The 18,792-nt window shown below is 42.2% G+C and overlaps 1 protein-coding gene across 1 annotated transcript in view; it reads right to left on the reverse strand.

Annotated features, from left to right (window-relative positions):
* LOC125885040 (FERM and PDZ domain-containing protein 4-like) overlaps positions 1-17,256 on the reverse strand; it is a 66,116-nt gene extending 48,860 nt beyond the window's left edge. Inside the window, exon 1 of the mRNA XM_049570406.1 lies at positions 16,834-17,256. Within this exon, the coding sequence (XP_049426363.1) occupies positions 16,834-16,874 (41 nt within the window). The 5' untranslated portion in view covers positions 16,875-17,256. The remainder of the gene's footprint in view (positions 1-16,833) is intronic.
* Between the last annotated feature and the right edge of the window lie 1,536 nt (positions 17,257-18,792).

An 18,792-nucleotide genomic window follows, 5' to 3' on the forward strand; every position in this document is an offset into this window, starting at 1 on the left:
TTAACTGTCCTCTGAGATCATAATAGAGACTGAACTGTACTTGAGCTGATTAGTGGGATTTGCTTCTTTATATCCTCTGGAGATGAAACTCCTTACAAACACCGGCTGGTCTTAGTGATGTGGAAACATGCCAACGGCGTGCCATGATGGAATCAATTAAAAGCTCACATAAAAAGCTACTCCTTACAAAGACATCAAAGTAGGTGAGCGAGGGAGCTGCTTCATTGAGGCTCCCATTCAGCAGAGTTCAGAACTATGGACAGCTCCCCTTCTATTATACAGCACTGCTCAGGGTGGGAATACTGATTCTCAAGTCAGATCTTTCTATCTACTGAAACACACACAGCAATATGCAAGCAGGAAGACATGTCAGGGTTAGGTCAATAAGGACAGTCAGCTACATCAATCACAGCTGTCCAGCTTGGTCAAACCTCCAGCCAAGTCCCTATCACCTCAAACAAACAGCATATGAGAGCATCGGAAAAGACTTTTCAAGGCTTCAGCTCTATTTGTCCACTCATCTGCAATCATTCCTTCCTCTTGACTTTCCTCTCCTTGTCGCTCTCTTTCTCACACACACAATCACACTGTGAGTGTACCAGACTAGAACTGGGCACACCCTGTCCGTTCCCAATGAGAAGATTTGAACTCTTCCTCAGGCTGCTGGCCAGACTCCTCACCGTGGAAAGACACACACCTACACACCTCTGCTCAGAGTCCTCATGCTGGCCTCACAACAAATGGTTTTTCAAGCTTTTTCACTGCTGCAGAGGAATTTCCAATGTCTGAATAAAATCAGCAGAGTTTTACCAGAGTTGTGGCGTGCCAGCATGATGTTGACTGTTTGGTGTAAAGCGGCAAAGTATCCTCATACAGCAGTTCCTATGATATCTTACATACAACTGTTAATATGAAAATTAATAGCATAACGTTAAGTTATGTAAGTTAGGGTTAGGCAAGTCAAGTTACATAGGTTAGGTTTCAGAGAGTAAAGTTACACAGGTTAGGTTTAGGAAAAAAACATGGTTGGGCCTTGTCACATACTGTACTTAGTCTAAAGTTACACACTTAATGTAAAGTTCTGTGCTCAACATAATACTTAACGTAAAGTTACATCGGTTAGGTTTCAGAGAGTAAAGTTATGTTGGTTTGGAGAAGGAAAAAAAACATGGTCGGTTTGTCACATGCTGTACTTAGTGTCAAGTTCTGTGTTAAACATAAAGTTGTGTACTTAACTTAAAATTAAGTTCATAACTTAACATACATAATGTAAAGTTACAGATTACAGATTGTAAAGTTACAGCCTACAGATTTCAACCAGCAGCAGAAATGAAAGGCGAATCCCAACGACTGTGGGTTGAACGGGGGTCACAGACACAGACAGTAATGTATTCCTGTCAAATACGGCGGCCATTGGCTTACCGGGCGACGGAAAAGTCAGCTCCAATAGTATCCTCTTCTTGGCATGTGGACTGCCCAGAAGTACCTGAACAGCCAAGCCAGCCGAACACAGGTATGTGACGTGTCAGAGGAGAAACGAGCCGTTCACGGCCCACGAACCTCACCACACTTTAGGGACTGTTCATTACTTCTGAAGGGACTGTCAGGGGAGGAGGGTGGCTGGTTGATTCTTATTTTATTTATTTTATTTTGATCCCCCCCCATGTTAATCACTCACTGATGCTGTTTTTGAAGTATGAATAAGTCAGTAAGTAATTTATTCCATTGAAATATCATTGATGTATTATAGAAAAGTGATTTATCTTTTCATAAATGACAAAAGACACATCTGCCTCATTTTCACTGTGGTGTCGTGATACTACTCAGAACCATGATATTATTTTCACTGGTATCGTACAGTGGGTCCCAATTTTGGTACCGTGACAACACTAATCTGGAGGGGTTCATCTGCAAAAACTAATGAAAAACTAAACAACGATATTCGGTATTCGGTACTCGGTATTCGGCCAAGTGTTTAATTTTATCCGGCTTCGGCCACAAATTTTCATTTCGGTGCATCCCTATTAAGTACGACACGTTAAGTTACGTTATTTATACTTGTGTAAAGTCACATGGGTTAGATTTAGGAAAAGAAACATGGTTGGGCCTTGTCACATACTATACTTACTGTAAAGGTAAGTACTTGTACTTAACATACATAGGTTAGGTTTCAGAGAGTAAAGTTACGTTGGTTTGTATTTGGAAAAGAAAACATGGATGGGTGTTGTCACATCCTGTACTTAGCGTAAAGTTACAAACTAAATTTAAAGTTACATACCTAACGTAACATACTTAATGAAAAGTGATGGAGGTTAGGTTGAGGAACAAAACATGGTCGGGTGTCGCCACATACTGTACTCAGCATAAAGTTTAGTACTTAACATAAATTTAACGTACTTAACATAAAGTTATGTACTTAATGTAATGGACTTATGTAAAGTAACATCGGTTAGGTTTAGGAAAAGAAACATGGTTGGATGTCATCACATACTGTACTTAGTGTAAACTTACATATGAAAAGTAAAGTTTCGCACTTGACTTAAAGGAACATACTTAACGTAATGTACTTAATATAAAGTTACTAAGCTTAGGTTGTTTTTTGTTTTTTTAATTCAGTTTTTTCACTCTTTTTGTCATTAACACACAGGTCCGAAAGACACACACATACATGCACAAAGTGGAGAGTGAGGGGGCTGCCTTGGTCAGGCACCCCGAGTGGTTGGGGGGGTTCGGTGCCTTGCTTAAGGGCACCTCAGCAGTGCCCAGGAGGTGAACTGCCACCTCTCCATCCACTAGTCCACGCTCCATATTTGGTGCGGACGGGGACTTGAACAGGCGACCCTCCGGTTCCCAACCCAAGTCCCTATGGACTGAGCTACTGCCGACTTTATGTAATTAAAGTTACGTTGGTTAGGTATAGGAAAAGAAACTCTGGGTTCTCTTCTACTGTGGAAAAGGAGAGGGAGAAACTTGAGTTGTGGAGCGAGTTTAATTTGTCCGTGTTTAAGGCGACAAAATCCAAAATGTAAAGTTTATCATTTTGTCTTGTCTTTCTAGAGTTAAGTATTTTTGCAGCCACATAATAAATTGATAATAAGTCGTATTTATTAAAAGGATTCTGACATAATATTTTTGGGAATCTCAAAAGAAATCTACTTGTGGCCCTGCAAAATCTCACACTGTGCGACTGAAAGCTCACATTGTCTTTACATGTGAGAGGGTGTCAGTCTTGTCAAAGTCCTTCCAAAGTCTTTTCGTGTATGGTAGGCATTAACTGCACCGCAAATTGCATTTAACGGCTTGAGACGAGCTCATGATCGCTTCGAAACATCCCATTTCTCTTCGGGATGAAAGTTTCCTGCAGTGGGGAGAGCAGCATTTGGTTGGAGGACAGCAGGTGCAGCTACAAGTGTGTTCATTTATAAGATAAGATGATATCAGATGAAACCTCTAGATGTCAGTGGGGGGAGTTGCAAACAGAGGATCGGGCAGCGCATATAAGCACGCGTATAAGAGAATATAAATAAGTTAGGAACCATCAGTAAACAGGTATTTAAGGATTTATATGTATGCTGCTGAATAGGTTGATATTGATAGACTATAGGATGGGGATTGTAGTGACTTCAATCAATTAATTAATAAAATATATATCACTTCAAACACATTCTTGAACATGTAATATCTGTTTTCTGTACATTTCATGTGGTCTGTTTGGAGTTGTTTCTGTCAAAGCTTTGATTGACAGACAGGATCGCTGGTGTGATGAAAATGGTGAAGCTGAAACAAGGATCAATAATGACCCTTACAATGCAAATGGAGGTCAGAGTTGCTCAGCTACGAGTACTGCTTTAGATGATTTATTAGCTTTGGGATACACTTACTTTTACCCGCTAATACCTCTAAATGAAAGTGGTTACAAGGGCAGGTCACAGAAGGAAAACTACACGAGTCAGGAATGAAACATGTTTGGCGACAGGAATAGGTTATGGTGCTTGTAGGTCAGTTATGTCTACAGCCTGTCACTGTGCCACTGTGCCACTGTATCTGTTTCAGCCGCAGATCTAAAAACACTTTACAGTGTTGCTTTTCAACCTTTGCAGCACAGCGGTACATCTCTGTTGGACAACACAGTCCACAGCACAACATCTCATTGATTCTTTGTAAATGTCACATAAAGCCCGGTGGAACCGGGGTGGGGCAGAAAACACAAAGGGCAGCGGAGCGGCACTTTAAATGATATTTTTAAAGGAAATCTGATGAGTGTCTGTGTGAATTATGTTTATGTTGCTGCTGTTTTCTTTGGCTGCAGAGGAAAAGTACTTGAACCCACTGTTGGATTTCAGTCAGAGGAGAAACTGATATAAAGACAGAATTTCAATTGAAAACGGCACCTTTTGGCTGTCTATTATTGGATCCGGGAATGAGCTCTGAGGTGCAACTTAAGAAGCAGGATCAAACAGATGGATCCCCAGAGACAACTAAAGGCAATTACTCACCAGTCACCTCACTTTCCCGGTCTGTCATGTAGGAAACGACTGAAAAGTCAGGGCTTAGATTTTCCCTTTTTACACACAAGTGGTGATCCAGCGGTTTCAGTAAAGTCGCCATAATGACGTGAATTTTTTGCAGTCTTACACGTCTCAATTTGCGCACATGAAATTGTAAAATCAATTTATTTGAGGCTTAAAACATGACTTTACATTCTGTGTCAGAGCCCTTTAATCATGTTCATATTTGGACTGGGAAGTTGTGTTTTCACTGAGGTCATGCCCATGGGGAGTTTCACTGCCAGTTAGTTTCTGGTTGGTTGACTGTACTCGCGTGATGTAATGACGACCAAGCATTGACTACCTCCGTCTATTTGGTTCAAGTCAATTGTAAAGGTTAAAGAGTGAGCACAGTGTGTGCACGGTATCTGCTCGCAGCGTGCAAAAGAAACCACGGCTGCAGAGTGTGTGTGAATGCACGCTGAATACACTCCAGCGACTTGATTTGACGCTGGGTGTGCATTCAGTCCATGTCAAAACACATACAGGCTGAAAACATTACAGCTGGATAGAACATCTGCACTGAACATTGAAGCATAATGCCGCGGGCTAAAAATACCCCGGCAGAACAAGCGTCGCTGAGCGCTCCCTAAATAAGATTACATGGGAGGACGGTGATCATTACGATGAATAAGAAGCACTTGTCACTCATGTCTGGATTCTTGAATCATAATGTCTGAATGAAAATCTGGCAGTGAAAAGAAAGAAAGGAAATAAAGAGTGCAGTAGATGAGCCACAGATAAACATTTTGCCACACTGTTGAGTGTTTTTTGAGGCGCTTTGAGAGATGCTGCACTAGTTTAAAACTAACATATCCATACATGCCAGCCTTGGACATGTGTTCCTGTCCTAATGTACGTACACTGCACTGTACTTGTATGTAGGTTTACAGTACACTGTGTGTGTGTGTTTGTGTGACAGTGTGGCTCCAAGAATACACAGTGGCACTTAAGTATTATGTGATGGCATTTGGAGCAGAACTAATCACTCCACTAGCCTCTTTAGCAAACAGATGGATCAGCAAACAGACAACTGGCTGCAGTCAGTGTGAGCTCATCCGTCATGTGCCTCGTCATTCAGTGTTTTTTTGTTGGTTTTTTTTACTACATCTAGTTTAATCTTATTTTTCAGCTGCCTGAATTCCAGATGTGTGAGGCTATACTTCACAATTTGCTTATTGCATTTGCAAATGTTGTCGGCAGCGATAATGCACAGTTACGTTTTGCATTTTCTCTCCCTCCCTATCAGACTGCTGGATAGAAGGCAGAAGTCAGGGTGCTGAAACTCAAATTTGTGATTTCATAGGGCAGGGGTGTCCAAATGTTTTTGAATGGGGGCCAGATAAAACAACGTGAAAATACCTAGGGGCCAACTGATTCTCACATCAATTGGGTTTAAAGTGTGACAAATGCAACCATTTTTATCTTTTGATAAACTATTACTACTTAATGCCTGTCTACAAACTGTATGACAGTCCTCATGAAAGGTAAAAATGCAAAGTGATTAACCATTATTGTGTAAAGGGCCACAAATGGTATATTTTGAAATATCAAGCCGAGGGCTGATTACAATTGGCCCCCGGGCCAGACTTTGGACATGCCTGTCATAGCGTATAAAGTCTGAATTTGCTCCATCATCAGTGAATTGTAAAGATGTTCTAGATGACACTTAGAGCCCTTAGGGGAATTCTGAGTATATGGGTACATTGTCTGTTTCAGAGATGAGAACACTACAGTAGCTTAAAGCTCATTTGGGTATTAAAAAGAAAACAATATCAGCCTCCCATTCATTGTCTATGGAGCAGCTCCAGACTTTACACCCAATGACACCACCAAGTTTGAGACATACTTCTCTGTGTTCTGGCTTTAAGAGAGAGCAGCTCATGTTCACAAATATTGACTCAACTGTCCCAGACCATGGAAATAAGATAGTGGATTTCTTAATCTAGGTGGTGTTGCCCTTTAAAAGTATACTTTATTTTACCTGACACCTTATGAGATACTCAGAAGATCATTTTTCAAGTTGTCCGCTATTGAAATATTCATTTCAGCCACAAGAGACTTAAGCCCACCACAACCACATGTTCAAAACAGGATTAAAAGTTTTTATGTTTTCTTCCAGGTGAGTTTCTCGATATTTTTTTGACCTGTTCTTAAGTCGTAACCCCAGGAGGGAAACCAATTTAGATCAGACTTAGACAATGGATCACCAGGACTTCTGCTTATTCACCTTGCCTGTCGAGGCTACCGTAGAAACCCAAAATGCCAAACAAATGTGCGCAACTAAATACAATTTCACCGCTTGAACAACTGCTATTAAACACAAATGCCAAGAATTCATTAATTCCACATTTCTGCTGTCACGTTTGATTTATTTGTTCCACAGAGCCGTCTCCTTCCCGGATGCAAACCAGAGTGTGTAAGTGTGCGTAGGAGAGAGAGAATATGAAATGTTAGATAATGCAAGATATTTTTAACTTTCCCTTCTGTCCTACAGGGACAGAGTCGCTCACTGTATGTAGTAAAACCGAGCCAAAGTGATCAATTATTGAGTACGCACTTCCTCAGAGGCATGTACAGTATGACTGTCTTTGTGAAACATCCTCACACACTCAGCTACTTGACAGCATGTGAGTGGTCAGATCTGTGCAAACTTATCTTACACTCTTTAAGAAATACATAGTTTTGAAGGTGATTAAATTGTTATATCACTGGAGCACAGATGCCCAAATCACCCATGTGTCCTTGACGCTTTATGCTAGGACTTTAGCATACATTATGCTACTGAATGCATCCATTAGCATTTAGTTAAAAAGGGAACAACAGCTGCTTTAAAGATAGATGGTACAGAAAGTAGACAACACATTGGCATGTACTGGAAATGTAACATGCCTGCCTTGTGTTTAGAAAGAGTTTTTTGATGTTGCACTTGGAATCTGGGGAGTGTGCTGGCATACAGTAACTTCCTAGAGACTTTGCTAGTTGCCAGGCATCCTAATGTTGACAACAACACTCTTATGTTGTCTTCTATATTATGTGAAACACAAAGGAAACAAATGAGAGCCAGCAGAATTCTACACGTCATATCTAAAGAGTGATAAAATTCATGAGAGGATTAACAGCGGAGATAGCAAGGTGCATGGGCTGTATAGGGTTGGTAATCAGGCTATGTCACTCAGTCAGTGGGTACAAATGGATTTTATATGTCCTTGATGGTTTTCAGTGATTATTTTGAAACTCACAGCAGGGCTGCCGAGGGAGAAAAAAGGGCTTTGAATGTACCATATCACACTGTACTGTAAATCCAGTCCTAATCCTGTAATGTTTGAACAGGGTCAATATGGACATTCCCTTAACACAGATCTATAGATGTTTGACAAATTAAAGGAAAGTAAAAATTCTGTTGTTAAAGCAAGTTATGTACAGGGTTTTCCCTATCAAATACGAAAGGAGGCCCCCACATGCTTGAGCTTTGCACTGCTGACTTGTTTAATCAGAACAGACATGTCCTGTGATTTTCAGCCTTCTATGATTATATTTACCCTTCACAGCAGGCACATCCTGACAGCTGAGAATATTCCTGTCAGGTATTGTCCCCCCTCTATTAAATATGAAAGGAGGCTGAAAATCACAGGACATGTCCTTTGTGATGATACAAGTCAGCGGTGCTGAAATGTGTGTTTCTCTTCTATAATACACATTCTACATCTCAGAGGCGACGTCCTTCCACATACAGGCTTCCTTCACCTTTTAAATGGGGCAGAGCTCCGTGGGAAACAGTAAGGGAGACCAAGGGGGAACCGGGATCTGACACAACAGCGGAGGGAGAAGCAGGTCCGTGGAGTTGTGCGCCGGACGAAAAAACAAGCGCGTCGCACCGAATGTGTGCCGCTATGACGTCGCTTTGGGTTGTGAGCGCACATAACACACGTCTACATTGAAAGTAATGGGTTTGTGCGCGCAAAAGACGCTACATCTGAACGCCCCCCATGCACACACACGCACTTTAACCAAGGCGGTGGCCAAAATCACCCAGGTGGCCCGCCTGTGTCTTAGCTAGTAAGGGAAAATGGGAGGGGAGGCAAGTGGTCAAACAAAACTGAACTTTCATCCAGGAGACCGCAGTTTGCGTCTCATTTAAAACAAAAAGTCAAGGTTGTTTTAATGTAATGTTATGATATCCTGTGTGAAACCAAGTCTACACTGTTTTACTGTAACTTTCTGTAATTTTGTCGTGCACTGGCATCACTCGTGGCGTGCTTATTTTAAGGCAGAACACCATCTCTTACCAAGTAGTTTTGTTGCCTAAACCCAAAAGCGACCAGTTCACAACATGTTTCAGCTGTGTGTCACATTGATACACTAAAGGGAGCCCTGTGCATCGCTATCAGATGCTGAGGGGCGTCACAAAATGTTGGTATTTGACAAACCTGGAAATGACAATGGGTTGAGATTCTCCAAGTCTCCATGCCTAGGGATGTCTACCATTCTACAAAAGGCAATGGAGGCTTTTTCCTTTGTGAATGTATTTGGGAGTAATTCTAAAAATGAACCTAAACACATCCTCTACAGATATTCAGTTAAAGGATGTAGCAATGTAGCCGGTTGCCATCTCGACACAGAGTACCCTGTAGTGTTAGAGTGAAGTTAAGACTTCAGAAAGATCAGTCACTTGAGTGAGTCATCGTGGGACACATGGGTGGTTTTGATGCCTTTGTTCTCAGGGATTGCTATAGAGTTCAACCTAGGGGCAAACACCAGTACATGCCTTGCTATGATGGGCGTTTGGGAAAAGAGGCAGTTGTCTCAGCAAAAAGAAAATGCTTCCAATTGAACTTCTGCAGTCACGGCTTGGTTACAACAAGGCAGTTATGCATTTATAAAGCCAAAGCCTATGCACCAATGTACCATTAAATAATGCACAAAGCAGGTTCCATGCAGAATTCATGAGACATAAAAGTGCTAACAGAGGAACACATGCTGTATGTTGAATTCTCTTAACATTTACAGAACATGTGATGCACTCCTTTGATTAAAAATTCTACAAGAGTGTCACTTATTGCATTGCTGATCAGCTTGCACATTGTGTCTAAATTTGCTTTTTGAGAATTGAAGCATGATTGGGAGATGATGCTTGTTCTAAAAGTTATTTGTTTTTGCGAAGCAGGGGCGAGGGAAGGAAGTTCGGATCTGAACGGAGCAAGGAACAAAATGGGTTTTGCTTCATTTGCATAATTGATCAAATTTGGTCTTCCGTCAAAGGGAGAGCGGAAGCATGAAGCGCATCGCTCCACTCATTCACTGTTATCTGGTGTGAGAGATGACTGGAATTATGGGAAGTAAAATGCGGTGATCATAACATAACAGAATATTAGTGTTCACCAGGAAATGAATCCCTGCAGAAGATGCGCACAAGAAGGAGGGACTGATTAAAGCATTCTCTTTCAGAGCTGGTATCTTTTATCAAATAAGCATTTAGAGATAACAAATGTGTTATTCTGCTGGGCTGAAATTAAAGATGCTTCTGTGGCTTTATACTTAAAAGAAAAAGAGCGCACATGCTTTTTTAAACACAACAAAACACGCCTTAAAATATATTTCAGCATCCTGACACAATCAGAAACCATATCAGTCTCAATTTGAAAGACGAATTGTGTCTTTGAAGCAGATTGTACCTGGTTGCAATTACAGGCAGGGATAGATACACAGGGGAATGGATGGATGTGCTGCCATATAAAGTAGACAGATAGGTAAGGGAGAGAGAGATGTGTGATGTGATTTCATATACTGAATGAAACAGCCAACAGTGTGTTCACCCTGCCAGTCCCTCCTGCAGTGATCACCAACCAAATCCCTTAGGAGGATTATCCAGACTCAAATCAAGAAAATTGTGCAACTTTAAGGGTTACGGGCAGAGTGAGAAAGAGAGAAATGGAGTGGGGGGGTGGTAGTGCTGATGCCTGATGTTATGTTTTTCTCATCGCCAGCCTTTGATTTGTGAGTTTTGACACATGTGCCTTGTGCAGCAACACGTCCACCTATACCAAATAACTGCAAGTGTGTGAAAAAATACAAGTGGTATTACAAGCTATAGAGAGCTGGTGAAGGACTCCTTACTGATCGCTACAAAGGTAAAGGTTGAGGATACACACTTTGACCAACTCAAACTGCTTATCTCGCATTAGCTTTGACTATACTTGAAAGATCACAACCCAAAGACAAGAAAAAAATGTGTGCATTGTATGTTTCCAGAACATTTGTAGCGGATGCGCTGAATCGTTACGTGTCAACAATGCTGTGGTTAACATGTGATTAGGTTTAGGCACAATAACCACTTGTTTATGGTTAGGAGAAGATCATGTTTTGGCTTAAAATGCCTGGTATCCACTGGAAATACAGCAATGTCTTGGTATAAAACAACTGTTTTTTGTGTCACTGTTCCGCTGAAAAAACAGTGGTGGTTCACTTAAATCACCCATGTTCGGGGGCTAAGAGGCCACAGGAAAAACAGTGACAGGTTCCTAAAAACACTCATGTTCAGGGGCTAAAAGCTGCAGGAGAAATACAGCAACAGGTCACAAAAAAATCACCCACATTTGGGGGCTAAAAAGTGGCGGGAAACACAGTGACGGGTCCCTAAAAAACAACCAAAGTTCGTTAAAACAAACAGCTGGAAAATATACCCAAGTTTGGAAGCTCAGAACCACCAGAAAAACAGCATCGGGTCCCTAAACAATATCCACTGTGGGAGCTAAAAACCAGCAGAAAACTCAGCAACAGGTCCCTTAAAATACTTTTGTCTGAGGGCTGAAAAGCTGCTGGAGAAACAGCCACAGGTGGCGAAGAAACTCCCAAATTTGGTGTCTAAAAATCTGCTGGAAAAACAGCGATGACGTGATTAATCACAACGGGTTTTGTTGTTTGTTGGTCTTGAACAGAGTGGTCTGCAGCTTGGGAGGCATCTCACCTAAGTGACACGCCATCCACCATCCCCTCCACCTCGTGATGACAATGTCAGCTCATGTTCTATGTCACTTTATAAATGCTGATATGATACCTACAAAACATGCAAATGTCTCATCTAACTCTCAGCACGAAAACAACTAATCATAGTTTTGAAATCACCCTGTGTCATCATGTATTTGTAGTACCTCTCCCCTTCCTTGAGCTCTTTCTGAAAAACCACATTCGCAAACTTTCAATACTTGATCATGAGTGAAAGCGACTGAAAAATTCTACATATGCAGAAATGTTGTTTTTCTATCACAATGACTAAAGTGATTCTGAAACGATTTCAGGTGATTTTAAATCATGAGTGCCCTAATTTACTCGGAATTGAAAATGATTTGGGATATTCTTTAGGCTGCCACAGCTTGTCAGATGGCTCTCGGTACAATGGAACTTTGCCCTCTGAAGTAGCAGCATGCATTGGCATTAAGCAGAAGGCAATTTGGCATGCATTACTGTAATCTGATATTCAGAACACAAACAAGCCCTGCTGGCTAGTTTCACTGCCAAATTCCAACACACTAAAGCCAACATTTTCCCACACTACAAATACCGATACAGGTCCTGCCTTTGTCTTTAGGATGCATGGATGAGAGAGATTAGGTTAATGTTCCCCAAATAGAGCCAGATGTGTGATGACAGAACTCCCATTAGTACGTAGTCAGACAAAGGCAACAACAAACGCAACAAGAAGGATCACAGATCCCTCTCACCTGCTGCATCTGTTTTAACTCCCATCTCACAATGAATGATTTATTCCGAAGCATTAAAAGGTGATAAATGAGCCACAATTTCTCATTAAAGTTTATGAAGCAAACTTGGCTTGTACGCCATCTGCAAACAGAAGGCTTCGAAACTGTATTATGACAGCTCATGGATACACAGCGGCCATCTGGGTACAGGCAAGGCGCGGCAAACTTGCCAGTGATGCAAACACTCTCTTGGTGCCTGTTAGCGTTACGCCATTATTAATTTTTCGTCGTTTTACAGTCTGTCGACAACGGATGGAGCCAAATGTGGATAAGTTGGTGTGGCGAACATTATGACCAGCTGAAGCAGAAGGAGAAGTGCAAGTGGTTCCCAGGAGGGTACAACTACTGGAGAGCAAGAGGAGTGGAAGCACTTCGTATGATAAATGGAAGCTATTTATTCAAATCTGAAGTCAAATAAAGATAAAAATGTGATAATATGGAACATATGCACACTTTAGGCACTTGTCTCTGTGCTGTGTGACTCATTCATCCACATTAATGTGAAAAATATGAATGTTTTCCATTTTATTTGGTTTTGTAATACTCATTTAACTGTTTATCTCTCTCCATGTGATTTACAGGGATAGTTCTACAAGATTCTGAATGTTAACAACGTGCTTCACAGGCATTAGAAGTGTTTTCTGACCTGAAGCACCTTTCAGAACTCTTTGGTTGTGGTGTGGTAAGGTTAAGGTACAAACATGACTAGGCTCAGGAAAACACCGTGGTGAGGCAACACAGTCTCAGAAAAATACATGAAATAGACAGGATCTCTTAACAAGGCATAACGTGATGATGGGCACAAGAAGTGTTAAAATTACATGCTTGCAACACACAAAACAAAGCCAATGCAAAGTCTATTATGAACAGTTGAAGTTTCATTGTGAAACAGTCGCAGTGGGGTGAGGTCTCAGGAAAGAATGACACTTGGTTAGGTTTAGAGAACAAAGAAATAATTGATAAAGTTGAGGAAAAGATTGCAGCTTTGGTGTTAATAACTACCTATGGGACGTAGTGACTTCAACTTATGTACTTTGCATAACCATGTAAAGATCATAAAGTCTTGGAACTGCACTGACTTTTGGTTTCAAACAGGGCACAAACAGCTGTCTCCTGGTTGAAAGTCCATGTTCATTTGACCCATCCACTAACCCTCCCACCCACCATACACAGACTTTCTCACTTTTTTTTTCTTTTTTTTAAAAAAAGATATTTTTTGGAGCATTTTGGCCTTTAATCGATAGGACAGACAAGCGTGAAAGGGGGATAGAGAAGGAGTGACATGCAGCAAAGGGCCACAGGCTGGAGTCAAATCCGGGCCGCTGCGGCAACAGCCTTGTACATGGGGCACCTGCTCTACCACTAAGCCACCGACACCCCGACTTTCCCACTCTTAAAGGATAACTTCGGTATTTTTCAACCTGAGCCCTATTTCCCCATGTGTATGTGTGCGTATGATTCATAGGTACAACTCGTTTTAAAATTGCTTCAGTATTGAGGGAGGTGGATGCAGCCGGGAGCCAGGAAATGAGCTAAAACGGTAACGGGGGCAAATGCGCCCCGTATAAGTTCACGCATTAAAAGTGCTTTTTTCGTCACTGAGTGGTTCAGATCACCAGTGATATCTCTGTAAATAGCATGCTAAGCGCTTCCCTGACCCTTCACCTCCTCCCGGCTGTGACGTCATCTCGCGAGAGTTTTGCTTGTGGCCGGAAGAAAACAGAGGAGCAATGCAGAGTGCCGCTCAGAGTGGTGCTGGTTGTCCCGGACTACAGTTGAGAGTTTTATTGCATCGATTGAAAACAATGGTTCGTGTTTGTGCTTATCCGAATTGCAAGAACAGGATGTCGCGCAACACCCCGTACAGCTTTCATAGGCTGCCTTTGTCGGACGGCAAGATGCTGAAGTTGTGGCTAGTTGTGCTACAAATGGATGCTAACACTGTCCAGACACTGTGCCTTGCAGACCATTGAGTCTGCAGTGCTCACTTCTCCCAAGATGACTACTGCCAGCCGAAGAAGAGAAGACATCCAATCACGAAACACCTCTTCCTCAAGAAAACGGCTGTCCCACGAATAGAGAGAGCTACAGACACAGTGGAGCAAAGCTCTCGCGAGATGAGGTCACACAGCCCAGAGGTAAGGGAAACGCTTAGCATGCTATTTACAGAGATACCACTGGTGATCTGAACCGCTCAGTGACGAAAAAAAGCACTTTTAATGCACAAACTTATACGGGACGCATTTGCCCCCGTTACCGTTTTAAATCGTTTCGCGGCTGCCGGCTGCATCCGCCTCCCTCATACTGAACCAATTTTAAAACGAGTTGTACCTATGAATCATACGCACACATACACATGGGGAAATAGGGCCCAGGTTGAAAAATACCAAAGTTATCCTTTAATACTTAACTTGAGCGCACACCATGACAAAAGATCCTTATTGAGTTTGCACTGGCATTGTTACTGTGTTGCCAGCACGTAGTTTTCGTGCCCCGTACCACATTACACATTGTTAAGTCTTTGCGTCCAACACCAGGCTGAGTTAGGGTTAAAATGGCTGCCTTTCTAAGATTAGGGGATCGTCATCATAATGGTTATGCTGATACAGTACATGTTTCAGCGTAGGGAACAATCGTGGTCATACTCTAAAACAACTACTGTTGTTTGTTGTTGAAACAGATATGAACAACAGCCTCTCGGGTTGAAGGCAGAAGATTTGTTGACCCATCTACCCAAAACTCCTCATTACATGGCTCTGTAATAACCTGAATTCATTCATTTTCTGTCACTGCATATCCTGATACCGGGTCGCAGGGGGTCTGAGCTTATCCCAGCTGTCATTGGCTGGAGGCGGGGCACAGCCTCGACAGGTAGCCCGACTACCACATGAAGACAGACAACCACTCACATTCACTTTCACACCTACGGGCAATTTAGAGTCACCAATTAACCTGCATGTCTTTGGACTGTGGGAGGAAGCTGGAGTACTTGGAGAAAACCCACGCTGACACGGGGAGAACATGCAAACTCCACACAGAGGGGCCCCAACCTGGAACTCTCGTGCTGTGAAACCACAGTGCTAACCACTACACCATCTGTATGTCTTTTCATATATTTGAGTGCCAAGTGTTAAAAATTCACAAACATGACTGAGCCAAATACAGAGTTTGGAGTAAGTTACTTGGAATTTGGCAATAATATTCAGGCAAACTCAAAGTTCTTGTGTTTCCTTATACACTGGTTAAATGTCAGTGTATAAATGTGATAATAACAACACACAAATATTGTGTAGAAATAGCTGTATTGTTAAGTCTGAACCACAATGGAGACGTGGATCCTTTTTCAATTTCTTTCCTCAGAAGAGCAGAAGATGCACTCCAGATGCTACCCTCTGAGTGTGTAGGTTTAAGAGATTTGTCATGAGCCATGTTTAGTGGGCTTAGCGATGTGACCACACATGAGTCGGGGGATCATGCAAACATGTATTAACGTGCATGTGTGTCCATGCGTCATGCTGTGTAGTGTGTATGTATGGCATATTAGATCACAGTGAGCGGAGATTGTTGTGTGCTGAGCTCTTCATTATAGAGTTCTCCTCTATCTTAAGACTTCTTAGTATGTCTTTACATTTCAGGCCTGGGGCTCGTTTAAACTAACATGTCTGGTATGTAAAACTGCAACACTGGATAGTTTACTTGAATTAAAATAATCTTGAATGAGGACTTTAATTAAATGTTTGAATCTTTTGCCTTGATTATATAGTTCTGGGTGTGGTTGTGCATAATGGGGAGTGGATGGGGTGGCTCAGGGTGAACCTCCTCTTCTGGAACAGTTTTAAATCAAGCTGTCTTTTGAAGTACTTAGTAGTCTTGTTACAACTCTTCCTTTGGCTCTGTGCTCTCCACTGGCTCACTCTGTCCTTTTAAGTAACCATTGTCCGTCCTCTATCTATCTATCTGGATGCTTCTTGGACTCTGTGATTCCACCCTGGCTTTCTTTCCCCACTGAGCCTCTGTTGTTGCTGTTGACAATGTGCATATCTTAGTATGAGTTGTAGATCCCAACATTTTTTAGTTCCTAAAATAACAAATAATAAGACAAAAACACAACCAGGCCTCTACCTGCTCAAAGACAGGGAAGAATACATCAATAGAATACAATATTGTCTGTGAAATTAACGCATTACGGGTCACATACAAATCTGTTTTGTGCAACACACACATCACACAAAGCTCCTCGTTTTGCTTTTTCTTCATCAAACATTTGCTCTAGCTTTATCACCAAAGTCTCTCTGTTGAAGCCCTCTCATTTCATTCATTTTAAGAGTCGTAAAACTTTTTGGATTGGATAAACAAAAGTGGACAAAGTGACTGTAGAGTCGTCCAAGCAGAAACAGGTATACCCTCCAAAAACTGATCAGCCTTAGATGAAATAAATAATCACTTTGTTCTCAAGGTAGTGGCATTTGTTGAAGAATTGTTAAAAAAGAGACCAGCTGCAAAGGGACACACACACACACACTCACCCAGACAGCTTTGGCATCTTGGAGAACCCAAACATGTCCATGTGGTCCTGCTACAGAGCGCTACGTCCCAACCCTCAGGTGCTCCACATCAGCATTCTAATCCACATCCAAATTCCAGACAATCCTGTTTCAACCCGGATCCATATCAAGAGTCAACAAAAGCCATTCAAACACAGAATTTCTCACACTTTGGGAAAACACACTCAAATGGCAGCAAGTATCACCATTGCTGAATGCCCCATCTGGTAAGAAGACAGTCCAATTCCTTGTCTTTCCACAATGTTGCGTTCTCAAGTGATGACATAGACAGTAAGGTCACCCCCCCCTCCTCCTCCTCTCTGCTCTCTCTGGGACGAGTCAGCCCTTTCTGCTCCTCTCCACCTGCCTTGGTTGAGCTGCAATAAGCCCACTGTGTGTGCTCTCCATCTCAGCGCATGGAGTAGTGCAGTGATCCTAGCCGCGGCAAGCAGGGTAGAAGAGAGGAGGAGGGAGGGACAGTGAATGGAAGAGGGATGGGATGGAGAGGGAGGTAGGTAGGGAGGGGGGGGACAAAGCGAACGGATGACAGATGCTCTCTGGCTCCGGCTTTGCCCTCCGCTCATCGGGGCTGCGAGTCCCTTTTGCAGGGGCAGAGGAGAGGATGCAGGAGAAGGAGGGGGGTACAAGAGTAGGAAATCAAGATGAAAGATGGAGGAGGGACAAAAAAAAGAGAATAAAAGTGCTTTGGTTGTAAAGAGAAAGCAACTGAGAGAGAGACAGAGAAGGGAGAGAGAGAGTGGTGATGGGCAGAGGAAAGCTGACTCAGCAGAATGGGATGCTGATGGGAGCAAGACCCCGTCTCTCAGGTTTTTCCTCCCCCCCCCCCCCCCCGCTTGGTTTTACTAAGTGAGCTTGTATGCGCACACCATCACCGTGATGAAAGCACGCATTAATCTTGTAGACCACAGACAGCTCTCTTGTTTATTTTCATCCAGAGGGAATATTTGGTTTTGGATCATTTTTCAGTCCTCGTTTATTGAATGGAAGAAACATAGGGATATTTTGCACGTGTGGGTTGAACACCTTTTGATGTGTTTACAACATTTGAGAATTGTCTCGACATAGCATCTTTATTCATTACTTTCAAAACCTCACTTGGACTAAAAACAAATGGGTTTTAATGCAAGAAAATTGACTATTTCTTTTGTTGTGCACACATACACGCACAGCCCTTCACAAAGCTTGTCATCAAACCCGAACAACAAGTCACAGCCTCGTGTGTGTGTTTGTGAGCACGCACAGATGGTTCAAGATGCTGCTCCTGCTGGCCTTGTGCCACAAGGTGCCAAGGACAAACCACAAATGAACCTCAGTTACAAGGATAAACTTTAATTGAATGCAAAAGAGCTGAAAGTATGTTTAGCATCCCATGTAATCCAGCTCGACTCAACTGGGCGTGTAATGAAAGGAAGTACATTTTTCATTTATCTTCTGAACGAAAGGAGTACATTTTTCTTAGTGTCTTCAGTTGCTACAGGCCTGAAACAGCAAGGTAACGGGAATCCCGATCAGAACAGCGAGCAGGTTATTTTATTCACTGGGCCTCTTGTCCCCAATGTCAACAGACGGTGTTACGTGACAAGAATCACTAAATTGGATCCTGGCATTTTCTTAAATTGTAGTTACAGAGCTGTCGGATCAGGACAGCAGAGGGGAGACATAATGTCAAGCGACACATGAAATGAGAGAAATGGAACCAGATATCCTCAAGTTGAATGCCATGAGATTTAAGAATTCATAAAAGTTACTCTGATGGTTGAGGACAGTCTAATCACTATTTATGAGCATGAAAATTTCTCTGGGGGGTGATGCAAGACTGCATACTTGATCACATTAAAAGTTTGAGACTTTCTTTTTAAGAGAAAAGTTTTCAAGAGTATTGCTCAGACTGTCCCAGGATACAGGAATTTAACATAATGC

This window comes from Epinephelus fuscoguttatus, linkage group LG24, assembly GCF_011397635.1.
Source record: "Epinephelus fuscoguttatus linkage group LG24, E.fuscoguttatus.final_Chr_v1".
Lineage (NCBI taxonomy): Eukaryota > Metazoa > Chordata > Actinopteri > Perciformes > Serranidae > Epinephelus > Epinephelus fuscoguttatus.